The sequence below is a fragment of the Pseudorasbora parva genome, chromosome 6, assembly GCF_024679245.1.
Source record: "Pseudorasbora parva isolate DD20220531a chromosome 6, ASM2467924v1, whole genome shotgun sequence".
Taxonomy (NCBI): domain Eukaryota; kingdom Metazoa; phylum Chordata; class Actinopteri; order Cypriniformes; family Gobionidae; genus Pseudorasbora; species Pseudorasbora parva.
This window is the reverse complement of record NC_090177.1, coordinates 9,561,298-9,577,646: the sequence shown is the minus strand read 5'-3', so window position 1 is coordinate 9,577,646 and position 16,349 is coordinate 9,561,298. Positions and strand designations below refer to the sequence as shown.

Genomic DNA, 16,349 nt, shown 5'->3' with positions numbered 1-16,349 from the left:
AAATCCAGCAGGCGCCGACTTCCTGTCAGTATTGAAAACGTGTAATGGTGGCGCCCCGCCCACAGCCTGTGAAAACTTACTGATCATCAAACACGTGGGCGGTTAGTGAATTTGAAGCCAATCTGAGCCCATTGCGTATTTTTGAGGGAAACCATCAGAATGTTTTTTTCAAAGAGGGACAGAGTAGTGTAGAATAAAGGGGAAATATATGAAAAATTATGCATTTTAAAAAAAAACAAAGCATTAACACGTGTTACAGTGCAATCAAACCTTCGAAAGATGTGTTTTACCACCCCTTTAAATCTCTTGACAAACTTCAAGACATTTGTATGTATTCAAAATAAATTATATAGATTGTACTAAATGTCAGCTTGCTTATTTTACTCAAGATTAGTATTTATTAAGTCCACATGTCATGCAAACAAGAAATTATATGCTTCTAACTACAGGTTGAGAGCTGTTGTTGCAACCACAAGTTTGTGAATGTTCATTGGGACTATGGTTTCTGGACACACTGACTGGTTGAACTACATTGATAAGGACGGGACTTGCAACTAGTTGGCTAACAATGCTTTTGGGAAAACGCACCCCAGAGTGACTGTACAGTAAATAAAGTTGACTTGACTTGATGAAACTACTGCATTAACATTAATGCAGTTCTTTTAATGAGACTATTCATTTTCTATAGCTACGTTTTCTATAACACTTTTATATTTTGGTAGAAACAACAATGAATTACTGACTTCTATCCATCAAAACTAACTAATTACTATGCCTTGTCTCTCTCTCTCTCTCTCTCTCTCTCTCTCTCTCTCTCTCTCTCTCTCTCTCTCTCTCTCTCTCTCTCTCTCTCTCTCTCTCTCTCTCTCTCTCTCTCTCTCTCTCTCTCTCTCTCTCTCTCTCTCTCTCTCTCACACACACACACGTCACATTTACTCTAAAAAGTATGGAAGCCCTTTTCCGCCACTAAATTTAAAAAAAAAAAGGTTATTTGCGACTTTTTATCTCACAATTGCGAGTTATACAGTCAGGATTCTGAGAGGTAAACTCGCAAATAGTGAAATAAAGACACTATTCTAACTTAACTCGCAAGTGTGAGGAAAAAAAGTCAGAATTCTGACTATCACGCACTATCGAGTTCATATATTTTAGAACTATAAATATAACTCGCAATTATGAGAGAAAAAAAAAGTCAGAATTGTGGCTTTATATAGCGCAATTACTCATTTTATTTTATTTTATTTTTTATTTGGTGGCGGAAACAGGCTTCCATAAAAAGTGATTAATTAAGTAATAATTTATTTATAGGCTATTATAAAAAGTAATAATGAAAAAATACATCACATGACGAAGTGAAATTCCATTAAAATAATTCTTAATGTCCAATAGGATTCTAATCAAATAAGATCCTGGACAAAGTGAAATTCCAATAGCCTAGGTTTTTTTGATAAGGGTTATGTGGATTTACACTGAAATGAGGGCAGGGTTTGAGCTTTCGTCACGACAGCCGTCGTTATAAGATCTTTGCAAGTGTAATTTGAACGCATTATTATTTTTCGGTTTAAGATTTCCCCTTCACTTCTTCTGGAGAAATCCGTGAATATGGCGACTGTTTGGGGGAAAATACTCATACTTGTGTTTGCGCACTTTGTAGGTGAGTATATTTTAAATATAAGGTTACATTAAATGTCTACGAGACAAAACAAGATGTATTTTTACAGTGTATTTTTGATCTTTGTTAACATTGTTTTCATATCATACAATAATATCTTTTAATGTAAGATAATTATTAATTTGCACTAAATTAAAGATAAAGTTTGTCAAATCCCTTCAAAAGCTTTGGACCATTTTAGAGTCGAAAAATAAATGTGACAAAAACTCATGCTCCTTTTGTTAAATTGAGAATAAGTCATCAATATCAAAGTTTCTCGAAATTAACATGGTAGTTTTATGGTTTGCAAAATATTAAAATGTATTTCTTTAGTTTTATTATTAATACAATATTTAAAGGGGATTAACCAAGCTTATCTTCCAATTAATATTATCAATAATAGAGATCCAAAACATGTTTCCTCTAGGTGCTATTTTATTTTGTTTTTAAATATTGAACAAATATGTTTGATGTTGCATTTTTTATCAATCAATGCAACGCAGTTTAATATTGATTTTGTGTTTATCAATATTATTAAATTATATTGAATATGAATTCTAACAAGCTGAACCAGAGTAGAAGAAACAGCTTTATCAACAGAATTAAATTAGCTACTTAAAAAGCAAAGGGAAACTGGAGGTTCGCGTGAATTGTTTGTAAGTTAAAATATTTCCACAATTATCAAACATATTCATAAGATGATTAATATCCCTGTTAAACCAATTCCTTAAAAATATGTAGCCTATTTATTGGCATTATTCCAAATTAAGGAAATTCAAGGGGAGAAATTTTGTAGCCTACCTAGTTGGTTAAGACTACATAAGTTACGATTAATCAAATGACTTTAAAAGTCATATAACCATCTTCAAAGTAATGTTTAACGACCACCGTTTAGCTTTCATATAAGTAAGATTTTTTCTTGAGTTTTTGGGGATTTGTTTCTTCGAATATACGGTAAAACAAATTATTGCTATCTACAATAAAAATCGAGTCCTCATTAAAATTACTTCTTTACATTGTTAGCACATATAACAGGTCTTAGGTGAACAATTAATACGTGCAAGTTAATACACCGAAGAAAAAAAGAAATCTTTAATCAACATCTAATAAGTTAGGCTACTTTATGGTCTGGAATGACGTTCCCTTTCCGATGAGCGCAGTTTCACGGCCTCTCCCCTCCAGCCGTTAGTTTGTTTGGAGAGGAGGATCGCTGAAGTCAAACCCTACCCTCTATTCAATATTCTGTTTCTCTTGGAAATACTTCATAGCACTGAAATAAAATCACTTCCAACTTTCGGTTCACTGATACTTTAATATATAACGATAAGGAGGGATAGACAAATCAAGACAATCCTTCTGCTTTAGACAATAGGACACAACCCTAAACAGAAAGATCACGTGTCATAAATAACTTTATCATTTAAACTGTGTAAAAGAAGGATACGTTAAGTTAAACCATAATCCAGAGAAAGTATTGATAAAGGATTAGGAACAAAATATATAGGCTATTCTTAAAAAAGGGTTATGTCATCTGCTAATTGGGATATCCTACTTACCAAACATGTGGAGACATTGAATTTGTTCATTATTAACGATACCAATGGATAATAATTCACCCAGCCTACCAATAAAAATAAAAAGGGGTAAATGCGTAGGCTACTCCAGAGCTATTAATATCATTGTAAAACATTTTACCTGCATTCACAAATGTATTTCCAAATCCAAAAAGCGTCAGTTTAAAAAAAAAAAAAAAAAATGTTCAATTGTATCAAACAATTTATAAAAGTTTTGAAAGAAAGCTGGAGACACTGCACGCTCTGACGGGGCACGCTGACGCATCATGACGTAATATATTTGACAAGTCGCTATTCTAGTCACTTTATTGATCATAAAAACACTTTTTTCCCCCACATATTGTATGTGTGAGATAATGGTTATTAATTTTATTGGTAATGTATTTAAACATCTTTAATTGCCTAGTTTAATGGACATCTGTTAGTTCAGTGGTGTACATTGTCTGCAACAATGCAACAATCGTCTGTTAGTTAGGTGGTACATGTCAAAGTAACATCCACATGGATGGATGACCCAAGGTTTCCCAGCAGAACATTGCCCAAAGTATCACACTGCCTCTGTCGGCTTGCCTTCTTCCCATAGTGCATCCTGGTGCCATGTGTTCCCCAGGTAAACCATGCACAAATACCCAGCCATTCGCATGATGTAAAAGAAAACAGAAAACAACCTTCGCCCCCCAAGTGCACCAATGAGCTTTGGCCACCCATGCCTTTCGCCAGTGCATCACTGTTCCTTCCCTGGAGCACTTTTGATAGATACTGATCATTGCAGACCGGGAACACCCCACAAGAGCTGCAGTTTTGGAGATACTCTGACCCAGTTGTCCAGCGTTCACAGTTTGGTTCTTGTCAAACTCGCTCAAATTCTTATGCTTTCCCATTTTTCCTGCTTCACACACATCAGCTTTGAGGACAAAATGTTCACTTGCTGCCTAATATATCCCACCCACTAACAGGAGCTGAGATGAAGAGATAATCAGGGTTATTCACTTCATCTGTACGTGGTCATAATGCTATGCCTCATACTTCTATGTGCTAGTAACATTATTGAAATTGTATTTTAAAATCCTCTTTTTATGTCTGCTTGGTGAAAAAAAAAAAAAAAAACTATCCTAATGGGCATCCTCATAATTCACTCTCAGAAAGCCCTATTGTCACACTTCCGTCTGTCTATCTGGCTATTTTATCCCTTTACAGACATATCAACCGTACGGTCACGAATACATTTTGAACTTTATGGAAAACATCCATGCCAAAACCATACAGGGGGTGGAGCAATACAGCAGTAGAAGATTTCTGTCTCAACTTCTTTATCACACTTAAAAAAGTACGGTTAAGGAATCAGTTAAAGAAACAATAATAGCTTTTAAAGAGTTAACACCTAATTTATGCAAAACATTGATATCTCTCTTTAATGAGGCTCTCAATTAATTCACATTTTACTTCAATGAATATTAATTAGAACTATAAAAAATGTCATAAAACATTGTCCTTAATTCATTTTTTTATTCATTAAATTTATTTGACATGGACATAACAATTGCATTGGACGGACCATATGCATTTGCGTAAGTGTTTTAGCACACTAGCTAATTTTCAACACCTGTCCACGGGAAGCTTTTTTTAAAGAGTAGTGAACAATAATAATGACTGCCAAAATAGTAATAAAGGAGAAGAAATAAAAAAAAAATAATCATACATATACATACATATCAAAAACGAAAATACAAAAAAATAAAATAATAATTAAATAAATTAAAAAAAAAACAATATAATCCAAATCATTTCTATACAAAAACTATAAAACAAAGACAACATAATCAGAAAATAACAGCGTAAGGCTATGCATGCAAGCACTGTTGTTTTGATTTGAACCATTGTTTAAGTGCTCTGTAAAACACATTGGCATTAGTCTCTAGTTTTAAATTAACCGGTAAACATTCCAGAGTTTTGGCCCTTTTGCTGAAAAAGCAGACTGACCAAAAGATGTCTTACTCTTTGGGATAATACAGTCGCCACTAAGAGTGGCGCGTGTGTTTGCCCTATGTGAACTCTGACCTCTACTGACCATTATGGAAAACAGAGGTGACACATGATTCATCAGACATTTAAAACCAACTTGAGATGATTAAAATCAACCAAACTGTCAAAGCTGAGAAGATTATGCTTTTTTAAAACCTTACAGTGATGCCATCGCATTGGCTTCTGGTCCATAACTTTTATTGCCTCTTTGTATAATGAACTAATAGGCTTTAAAATAGTTTTGGATACTTGTGACCATGATGTAACGCAATATGATAAATGTGAAAATATCATTGCATGCATGTATAATTGTGCAGTTTTACAAGACAAATAATAATACAAAAACAATTTAGGTTAGGTTTTATCTTCTTGCAGATATACTTAACATGACTGTCAAATTTTAAGTTCTTGTCCAAATTGATTCCAAGATACCTGACTTCATTCATTGATTTAATTATTCATTCTTGATCAGCACATCAAATTCATCCCTTGCAGGCCTAGCTCGTATGGCAAAGCACATAGAAAATGTTTTCTGCACATTAAGAGTCAAATGAGACAATTCGAGCCATTTAGAAATATTCTCTAATGCTATGGGATCCAGGCTTTAGAGCTGTTTTGTTAAATGATCCTTTAATTGCCCCGCTGAAATACCATGTTTTGACTGTAAGATCATGATAGACACAAGTAAAGCCATGCTCATCATTACCATGGGAAAATGGTTTCTAGAATAAAGAAATAATTATAAACTAAAGTATAATAAACACATGTAGAAAATATGAAAAGTTTGATTTATAATTTGTAATAACGATCCTAATGTAGGCCTAACGTAATAATAGCAACATTTGTAATGAATATATTTCAGCCAAAAAAAAATAAATGTTTCACTGTTAGTATCTGCAAGGTAAATTTCTATAAAGGTGGTGGTAGTGGTTTGACAAGCTAGTAGTGTAATTGTATAGTTATTAGTGTGTAATTGCCATTTTCCAATTTATCTTGTAATGTATTTAGCCAACCTGTTATGTTCCCATAACAAAATACCATATGAAACAAAATTTGGTGTCAAATCTGAGTGGATAAAGTGACTTGTGCTGTTTATCACTTGTTGAGGATACAAGCCTTTTGCAGTTTCCCATTCACTCCAATGTAAAAAATGCTTCTTCTTTTTTTCAATGCGACGCCTAAGGGAGAGGTCTCTCTCACTTTGGCCTGCCAATTCAGAAGACACACCATTTGGCTGCTTTCCCTGCATGGTGGCATACAGGTATGCCAGATTACCAGCTCAGCCCTGCTTTGGTGCGGATACAAGTTTATCACGTCATTTTTTTGGCTTTATGAATTGTTTTTATTTTTCTAGGTTTAGAGCCAAAGATCTTCTGTTCAGCACCTGCTGTGGCAAACCGATTGATAAAACACGGAGAGAAGAGATATTTCAAACCCCAAGAGACAGTAACCATCACCTGCTGTGAGGAATTTGATCTGATTGGCTCATCAGTGGTCACATGTGGACCAGATGGCCATTGGGTGAACTTGCCTGAGTGTCGCCATAAAGGTAATTTAGACTGTTTTTACACTGCATCTGAAATTGCATACTTACGTTAGGTTAAAAACGGCCTGTGACAAAAACAATTCACAGTACTCATAAAAGAGTTAGCAAAATGTACTCTGATGACCTAGTACGGACTAGACAAGACCTAGACAAGACCTAGACAAGACAAGACTCTCTAGACCTAGACAAGACTGGACAATTTACTATCCCACGGGAGAGAAACTGACCCTGGTAGGTCAGGTGATAATGACAGCATGGCGGATATGTTAGTATGTAGTATGTTTGGATTGCATATAAAACTTTTTCACAATATTTTTTAAAATAAACAAAAGAGTGTGTGATTTCAAATGCATCCCTGGTTTGAATAATTAATCTGAAACTGAGTTCAACTCCCTCCTAAATTTCAAGTGTTATAAAGAATGCTGCTCACTAAAGGTAAGCTAACTGTAAGATCATGGTAGACACAGGTCAAACCATGCTCATCATTACCATGGGTAAATTGTTTCTAAAATAAATAAATAATTATAAACTATAGTATAATAAACACATGTAGAAAATATATGAAAACAACCTTTTTTAATTTGATTTATATTCCCCAATAACTAATAAACCTAATGTAGGCCTACCGTAATCATAGCAACATTTGTAATGCTGTATAATACATCTGCGATGCTAACATAAACCCATTTCAAATGGATGAAGCCTTGGCCTGGAAGAGAGGTCGTCAGGTGGTCCCCAACCTTCACTGGGTGTTTCGACCCTTTACCACAACACCCTCCAGTTGGCGGGTCAGCAGTGACTGGCCAGGTCAATGCCCCTCTCCACCAGGTTTCCAACTTGTGTGCTCTCAACAGTCTGTGTCCCGACAGTCTTGGACAAGTTGTATGTACAATGGACAATGGACAATGTATTTAGCCGAAATTGTTGCAGCTGTTTTCAGCTAGATTAATCAAATAATCTTTTATGTTCCCATATCATACTTCACAAAGCGCTGCGCTGTGCTGATACGAGCCTTTTGTAGTTTCCCATACACTCCATTTAAAAAAAGATGCTTCTTTTTTCTTAAAGGGGAGGTCTCTCTCACTTTGGCCTGCATGATGGGCCAGTCCGTGGCAAAAAAAAACCTACAAACAAATAACCTTTTATCCACCCAAAAGTGTGCCAGCCCACCGACCGGTAAAAGGCCCTTTTTTTCAGTCAAAGTCGCTCTTCTATCAGCTTAAATCAGTCGGCCCATTCTCCTCTGACCTCTAGGATCAACAAGGCATTTCTGCCCACAGGACTGCCGCATACTGGATGTTTTTCCCTTTTCACACCATTCTTTGTAAACCCTAGAAATGGTTGTGTGTGAAAATCCCAGTAACTGAGCAGATTGTGAAATACTCAGACCGGCCCGTCTGGCACCAACAACCATGCCATGCTCAAAATTGCTTAAATCACCTTTCTTTCTCATTCTGACATTTAGTTTGGAGTTCAGGAGATTGTCTTGACCAGGACCACACCCCTTAAATTCATTGAAGGCCATGTGATTGGTTGATTAGATAATTGCATTAATGAGACATTGAACAGGTGTTCCTAATAATCCTTTAGGTAAGTTTATATTATATTAATTTATTACACACAGGCTGATATATTTCAAATGTTTATTTCTTTTCATTTTGATGATTATAACTAAGGAAAATCCCAAATTTAGTTTCTCAATTTGAATATTACTTTAAACCAATACTAGAAATCTTGGCCAACTGAAAAGTATGAACATTAAAAAATATGAGTATGTACAGCACTCAATACTTATTTGGGGCTTATTTTGCCTGAATTACTGCAGCAATGTGCCGTGGCATAGAGTCGATCAGTCTGTGGCTCTGCTCAGGTGTTATGAGAGCCCAGGCTGCTCTGATAGTGGCCTTCAGCTCTTCTGCATTGTTGGGTCATGGTCATTAAACCAGGTACTGGTTGCTTTGGCACTGTGTGCAGGTGCCAAGTCCTGTTGGAAAATGAAATCTGCATCTCCATAAAGCTGGTCAGCAGCAGGAAGCATGAAGTGCTCTAAAACTTCCTGATATACGGCTGTGTTGACCTTGGGCCTCAGAAAACACAGTGGACCAACACCAGTAAATGACATGGCACCACAAACCATCACTGACTGTGGAAACTTTACACCGGACCTCAAGCAATGTGGATCGTGTGCCTCTCCTCTCGTCCTCCAGACTCTGGGACCCTGATTTCCAAAGGAAATGCAACATTTACTTTAATCAGAGAACAAAACTTTGGACCACTCAGCAGCAGTCCAGTCATTTTTGTCTTTAGCCCAGGCGAGACGCTTCTCACACTCTCTGTTGTTCAAAAGTGGCTTGACACAAGGAATGTGACAGCTGAAACCTATGTCTTCTATATGTCTGTAGTTCTTGAAGCACTGACTCCAGCTGTAGCCCACTCTTTGTGAATCTCCCCCACATTTTTGAATGGGTTTTGTTTCACAATTCTCTCCAGGGTGAGGTTATCACTATTGCTTGTACACATTTTTCCTCCACATCTTTAGCTTCCCTTTGCCTCTCTATTAATGTGCTAGGACACAGAGCTCTGTGAACAGCCAGCCTCTTGCAATGACCTTTGTGTCTTGCCCTCCTTGTGCAAGGTGTCAGTGGATGTCTTTTGGACAAATATCAAGTCAGCCGTCCTCCCCTATGATTATGTAGCCTACAGAAGTAGACTGATAGAACATTTAAAGGCCTTTGCAGGTGTTTTAAGTTGATTAGAGCTTGGCACCAGGTGTCTTTAATATTTAACCTTTTCAGAATATTCTAATTTTCTGAAATACTGAATTTAGAATTTTCCTTAGTTGTCATTTACAGTCATCAAAATTTAAATAAATAAACATTGGAAATATATTAGTCCATGTGTAATGGCAAGGCATGTTTATTTATATATCACATTTCATACCCAATGGCAATACAAAGTACTTTACATAGAAATTAATTAAAATAGTGATAATATGTGCATGATAAATAAGAAGGATAATTAAAACGGTTGTAAAGAGAATAAAAAAAAACAATAATATGGTTAAATACACAATAGTGGTCTGAAATAAAAATATCAAAATAAATAGACAGAATGACCCATTAAATTACATTCAGTCACTACATAAAACATCCTTCAGTTTAAAGTCTACATACATGTATCATCTTAATGACATCACATCTCATTAATTACTTTCTCAAACACGTCAATACCATAATTTCAATCACTATTCCCTGATTTTTACTCAAGAACCTTCTTGTTAAACCCATTTTTACTCATCATACCTTTCCACAGATTTCCAAATACTCAGGAACCTTTTTTTCCAAACTTGCTATTCCAATCAAACCTAGTTTTCACTCATCATATTTAAATCAAATGAGCATATAAAATACCAATAAACAAATATAAGAACAAAAGGTAAACTAAAACATTTATAAAAAATAATAAAATGTGATGTATAGACAAGATAAGGTGCAATCAGTCGGAAGTACAGTGACTCAGTGCTCATTCAGTAAATGCACAGCTAAACAGATGTGTTTTGAGTCTGGATTTGGATGTGGCTACTGTTGGAGCACATCTGATCTGTTCAGGAAGCTGGTTCCAACTGCAGCTGACATAATAGCTAGATATTAACATTGAGATATTTATTTAAAAAAGTAATAGTACTTTAAAATTGTAAATCGTAAAATCCTAAATGTTACTGGAAGCCAGTGTAAAGACATGAGGACTGGTGTGATGTGGTCATATTTTCTGGTTCTGCTCAGAATCCTGGCAGCAGCGTCCTGTATGAACTGCCTAATGGTCTTTTTGGGAAAGCCGGTGAGAAGACCATTACAATAGTCCACCCTGCTGGTGAAGAAAGCATGAACCTTGCGGCAGTGGCTCAGTTGTTCATGTAGGTTGTCTACAAACCGAAAGGTTGGTGGTTCAATCCCCGGTTCCACCTGACCAAGTGTCGAAGTGTCCATGAGCAAGACACCTAACCCCAGCTGCTCCCGACGAGCTGGATGGTGCCTTACATGGCTGACATCGCCGTCGGTGTATGAATGGGTGAATGTGAGGCAAAAATGTAAAGCGCTTTGGATAAAAGCGCTATATAAATGCAGTCCATTTACCATTTACCATGAACCAGTTTCTCTAAATCTTGACTGGAAACTTAGCATCTAATTCTTGCAATACAATTTAGATGATAGTATGCTGATTTAGTTACTGCTTTGACATGACTACTGAAACTCAGGTCTGACTCCAAAATCACTCCAAGATTCCTGACTTGATTTTTGTTATTAGACCTTTAGCCTCAAGATATGCGTTCACCTTGAGAATTTCATCTTTGTTTCCAAATGTTGGGATTTCAGTTTTGCCTTTTTTTTTTTTTAAACTGAAGATAGTTTTGTCACATCCAGTTGTTAACTTCTTCAATGCATTTGCACAGGGAGTCAATAGGGCTGTAGTCATTAGGTGATAGTGCTAAATAGATCTGGGTGTCGTCAGCATAGCTTTGGTAAGCAATTTTTTTATTATTTTTTATTATTTGGCTCAGTGGCAGCAGATACAGGTTGAATAGGAGGGGTGCAATAATTGACCCTTGTGGGACTCCGCATGTCATGGACGTATCAATCAACTTTATTTATATAGCGCTTTTACAATCACGATTGTGTCAAAGCAGCTTCACAGTGTCAAACAGGATAATATTGCGACAAAATTAGATTTGGCTGTACAGTCGTACTGGAGAAAACAGTGATGTTATCAGCTTATTTTAATTTATCATATAGCGACAATGTTGGCAGATCAGTATTATAGTGTATGAATTAGGTCTTATTTAATTCTATAAATTTTATTTGTATAATAAGTTGAATAACTTTAATCATATTTTTAGTGTCCCCAACTGAGCAAGCCAAGACGTAGACTTATGGTCACCTATACTCACATAATAACCTCTCCCTTCTAAGGGTGACCTGAACCATTTGATGACCATTCCAGAAAGCCAGAATAGAGTGCATATGTGGTTTCTGTTTCTGTTTATAATATTTAAGAATAAGGTCTGTCTAGCTTTGCCTAGTTCTAAATTGAAATCATGAAGGCTGTCTTTTATTTATAGATGTTATAATTGACTACAACTTTTCTCTTCCGCCACATGCGTTCAGATTTCCTGCATTGTCTTTTCATTATTTGCACTGCTGTTAAAGGGGTGATGAATTGAGAAATCAACTTTCCCTTGAGTTTTTGATATACAAAAGGTCAGTGTAATATAAGGGTGCTTTCACACCTACCTTGTTTGGTCCGGATTTTCGGACTTTTCAGGTTGGTACGAACCAAAATTACAGGTGTGAAACCTCCTCCGGACCATGGTCCGGACCAAACAGACGAAATTTGGTCTGACGAAAAAAAGGTAGTCTCGGTCCGGACCAAACAGAACAAAGGTTCGGTTCGTTTCTTGTGTGAAAGCATTTTCTGTATAGTTCGGACTTTCAGACCATTTACAGGAAGTTCTGGTGTAGGATTAGTGAAAAAACACAGATTAAACTCACAGCACACGTGAGCAGCAGTGATCGCGCAGCATTTTAACCAGAACCGCTTGTGTACTCATGTCAGCTCGCGTGAACAGCGTGCTCTGCTTGACTAAATGAGTTTCAGTTTATTTATGAGACCGCTCCAGTTCATGTGCAACGCAAATGATCACTCCGTCACGGGATGTCTGCTATATTATTTATTTAAGCTTATTTATTAAATTCAGGCAAACGATGAAACATTTATTAAAATTAAGATACAAAATAAAGCTTTCTACAAAACAAATCTTAAGTGGTCAAAATTATTTCTGACTTGATGTCTTTGACATATATTGCACATCTGTGCACGTTTCATAATCAATATGGCCTAGATGAAATTTAAAAATAACATTATAATATTTAAACATAACTATAAAATAAAATACATTGTTTGGCTAAAAAGCCTATCTTCTAGGAGCTCCTCCTTTCCTGTCGGCGCTGATAAAATGTTTGCACAACGAGGACATTCATTTGGTGAATTTGCCTCGAGTATAGTTGGTGCTGCAGATATTAATGCCATAATATTACCAGTATTGGCAACGATGCGTCTGTTCATTCATTCTTGTCAAAGTTAGCCGCTGAATTGACAACACACTGACGTCAGACGCACGTCCGCTAACAAACCAATCAATGTTAAGATGCAGCCCACATAGATGATGACGACAGGACGCCAGTGAGTCATGTAAAGTTCTTTCGTGCGCTAACATAACTGCAATGTGAAAGCAAACCAAAAAGAACCAAATGTCCAAACACAAACTTTGGTTCGGACCTTGGTGCGGACTTTCAGGTGTGAAAACGCCCTAAGATTATCCTGTAAGTTTCAGAGCTGAAAACTTCCCTTTTAGTCAAAAAAAAACTTTTATAGAAACCCGGCCCAAAAAAATGGCCGTGGGCTTCATCCTTACGTCATCGTGCTACGAAACACTGCCTTTACAGCAGGCCTAATTCAGTAGCCCCTCCCACCAACATATGGAGCTAATTGGCTCGATCACTAGCCAGCAGCGGTAAACATGTGGAAGAAGATAGCAAGATATTGTGGAAGAACACAGTCACTGCATAAGCTTCCTTCAGATCATAATATTAGGAATGTGTGATACTACTTTTATTTTTAATGAAGTTCCAGCTCATGTGGGGAAGAACGTTTTTGTGTTTGCTTCCTTTCACCACGGAATCATTTGTAACCAGTCTCAAGTCCTGGATTTGCAGCCACAATGTTGTATCTTCTATATCGGATCCGACAGGAATGGTGCAACAAACTTATGTGAGTAAAACGTCTTTTTTATATGTAGGCTAATAGTAGTCCCGGGGCTGTGTGGTTTCTAGAGGGGTTACCAAAACGTATGCCAGTCGGCAGAAATTATTTCTTGATCTGGGCACGCCTGCATGTGTGTGTGTGTGTTCACGCTTATATCGACCGATAGTGCGGGCAATGTAATATAGAAATAATATTCCAATCAATTGAGGGTGGATGAGAAATAAATCATTGTTTTTGTTTGATGAAGACGTTTACGAGCCCTGTGGTTGAGAGAATCATTGAAATTGCCGCTTTAATAATCTCTCCCTCGTGTGAATGGGTCATAGATATTACAGCGGAGCTGAAGCTCATTAAATATGCAAATCTTCTCCAATCCTAGGTGCGGGCGTTTACTTCCAAGTCTCCTTTGTGGCACGCCCATCAAAACCCAGCGTTCACAAGACAGCCTCAAAACCAGTGAAGAAAATCGCCTATTACTTATTAGTTATGATGTTTTTGAATGTAAAAACCATACAACGTCTGAAACGTTCTGTATGAGCTGCAGCTGTCTAATGGTCTTTTTAGGAAGGCCGGTGAGAAGGCCATTACAATAGTCCACCCTACTGGTGATGAAAGCATGAACCAGTTTCTCTAAGTCTTGCCTGGAAACAAAGCATCTAATTCTTGCAATATTTTTCAGATGATAGTATGCTGATTTAGTTATTGCTTTGACATGACTACTGAAACTCAGGTCTGACTCCAAAATCACTTAAGACCTTAGACAACATTATAAAAAAAGAAAAAAAGCCAGTTAATAACACCTTTAAGTTTCTCCATGATGCTTTTTTTCTGTCTCTCTTTTTCCTGTCTTTCAATAGAGGAGCAATATAAATCAATTACACTCTTAACTTTTGAGTTAAAATAGTCGAGGAGAAAATCAGTCTATAGATATGCTTGGTGTTAGAGATATAGCCTTAAACAGCACATTAGTGTACTCATTTAAGCATCTCTGTTTGACAGAGACAGATCTAGCTTCAATGGCAGGGGAGATCAATATAAGACGATACAGAAATGATCAGACAGTGCCACATCCTTAATAACAATTGATGAAATGTTTAGACCCTTACTGAGAAGTAAATCTAGAGTGTGTCCACAATTGTGTGTGGGTCCATGTACATGCTGTGTCAAATCAAAAGTGTTTAGAACAGTCATGAGCTCTTTTGTTGTACTGGATTCAGCATTGTCCATTTGAATGTTAAAATTCCTTGTAATAGCAAAACAGTCAAACTCTGAGGAAATTGTTGATAACTGTTCTGTAAAGTCCTGAATAAATGATGGAGAGCATTTCGGATGCCTGTAAATAATGATAAGCAGGCTGCATGTTTTTTAAATTTTTTAAAAATGTTTTATTTATATAGCACAAATAATACTTTACAAGTTGCTTAACAAACAGTATGATAAAACACTTAATTTAAAAATTGCATACAAACAATCATTACAATATAAAAACAAAACACAAATAAACAACATTACGGCAGGACACAACAACATACTAGATCACTTTCATCCAACAGGCCAGGCCACACTAGACTGATCCCTAAACAACATCTAAAAAGTAGGTTTTCAACAATGATAGCCAACGACTTTGCTGATCTTCTGGCTGAGTGCAGAAGATCATTCCACAGTTTAGGACCAACTTGAACGAGCGCTCCGTCACCTTTACGTTTATATAATAAACCTTTACGTTAATTTGTTCTTAAAGTCACAAGGAGATTTTAATTTCCATTCTTCCGAAATCCATTCTCTTCGCTGACTTAATCAGTCTGGCTGCAGCATTTTGTATATTTTGCAAGCGTACCAGAGCTTTTTTTATCAATCCCAGCATACAGTGAACTACAATAATCCATTCTGGAACCGCAGAAATAGCTCTCTCAAAATCTGTCGAAGATAGAAAAGACTTGGTTTTTGCTAAGAGCTTTAAATGAAAAAAAAAAAGATTTAACCACAGAATTTATTTGTTTATCCATTTTCAGATCAGAATCTAAGATAAAGCCAAGGCTGTTAACCTTGTCAGAAATGGCAACTACCAAGGGAGTCTCTTTTAATCTCTCAGAAATTAGGTGAGAATTTGGACCGCTAATAGGTTACAGAAAGTATTGCAGTTTGACTGTTTTACCAAAAAATAAATCTGAACGTCATCTGCGTAACAGTGAAAAGACATGTTGTGTTTCTGAAAGAAAAAAACTAGAGGTATCATATATAGAGAGAATAAGATGGGATCTAAAATCCAACCTTTGGGAACCCCACACAATAACGGAGACCTCTGGGACATGCAATCTTTTACACACACAGAAACAGATCTATCAGCAAAATATGATTTAAACCACTTTAAAACATTCCCCTTTAGGCCAACCAAAGATTCCAGACTTTTTAGTAAGATATTGTGGTCCACCATATCAAACGCAGCACTGAGCTCAAGAGTCATCAATACAGAGTTTTCCCCTTTGTCCAAAGTCAAAAAAATATAATTAAGCACCTTCACAAGTGCTGTCTCAGTGCTATGCCTTGACTTAAAACCAGGTTGAAAAACTTCTGTTAAGGAGTTCTACCACAGGTGGTCTTGAAGTTGCTTTTAAACAACTCTTTCTAGCACCTTAGCCAAAGATGACAGATTTGAAATCGGCCTGCATTTATTTGGGTCGTCCATTGGGATTTTTGGCCATTTTAATAAAGGTGTCACAGCAGCATGCTTGAAATC

General features: G+C 36.5%; 1 protein-coding gene across 1 annotated transcript in view; it reads left to right on the top strand.

Moving 5' to 3' along the window:
* The first annotated feature begins 1,420 nt into the window (after positions 1 to 1,420).
* LOC137079148 (C4b-binding protein-like) overlaps positions 1,421 to 16,349 on the top strand; it is a 31,151-nt gene continuing 16,222 nt past the window's right edge. Inside the window, exons 1-3 of the mRNA XM_067447113.1 lie at positions 1,421 to 1,654; positions 6,431 to 6,508; positions 6,602 to 6,796. Of these exons, the coding sequence (XP_067303214.1) occupies positions 1,603 to 1,654; positions 6,431 to 6,508; positions 6,602 to 6,796 (325 nt within the window). The 5' untranslated portion in view covers positions 1,421 to 1,602. The remainder of the gene's footprint in view (positions 1,655 to 6,430; positions 6,509 to 6,601; positions 6,797 to 16,349) is intronic.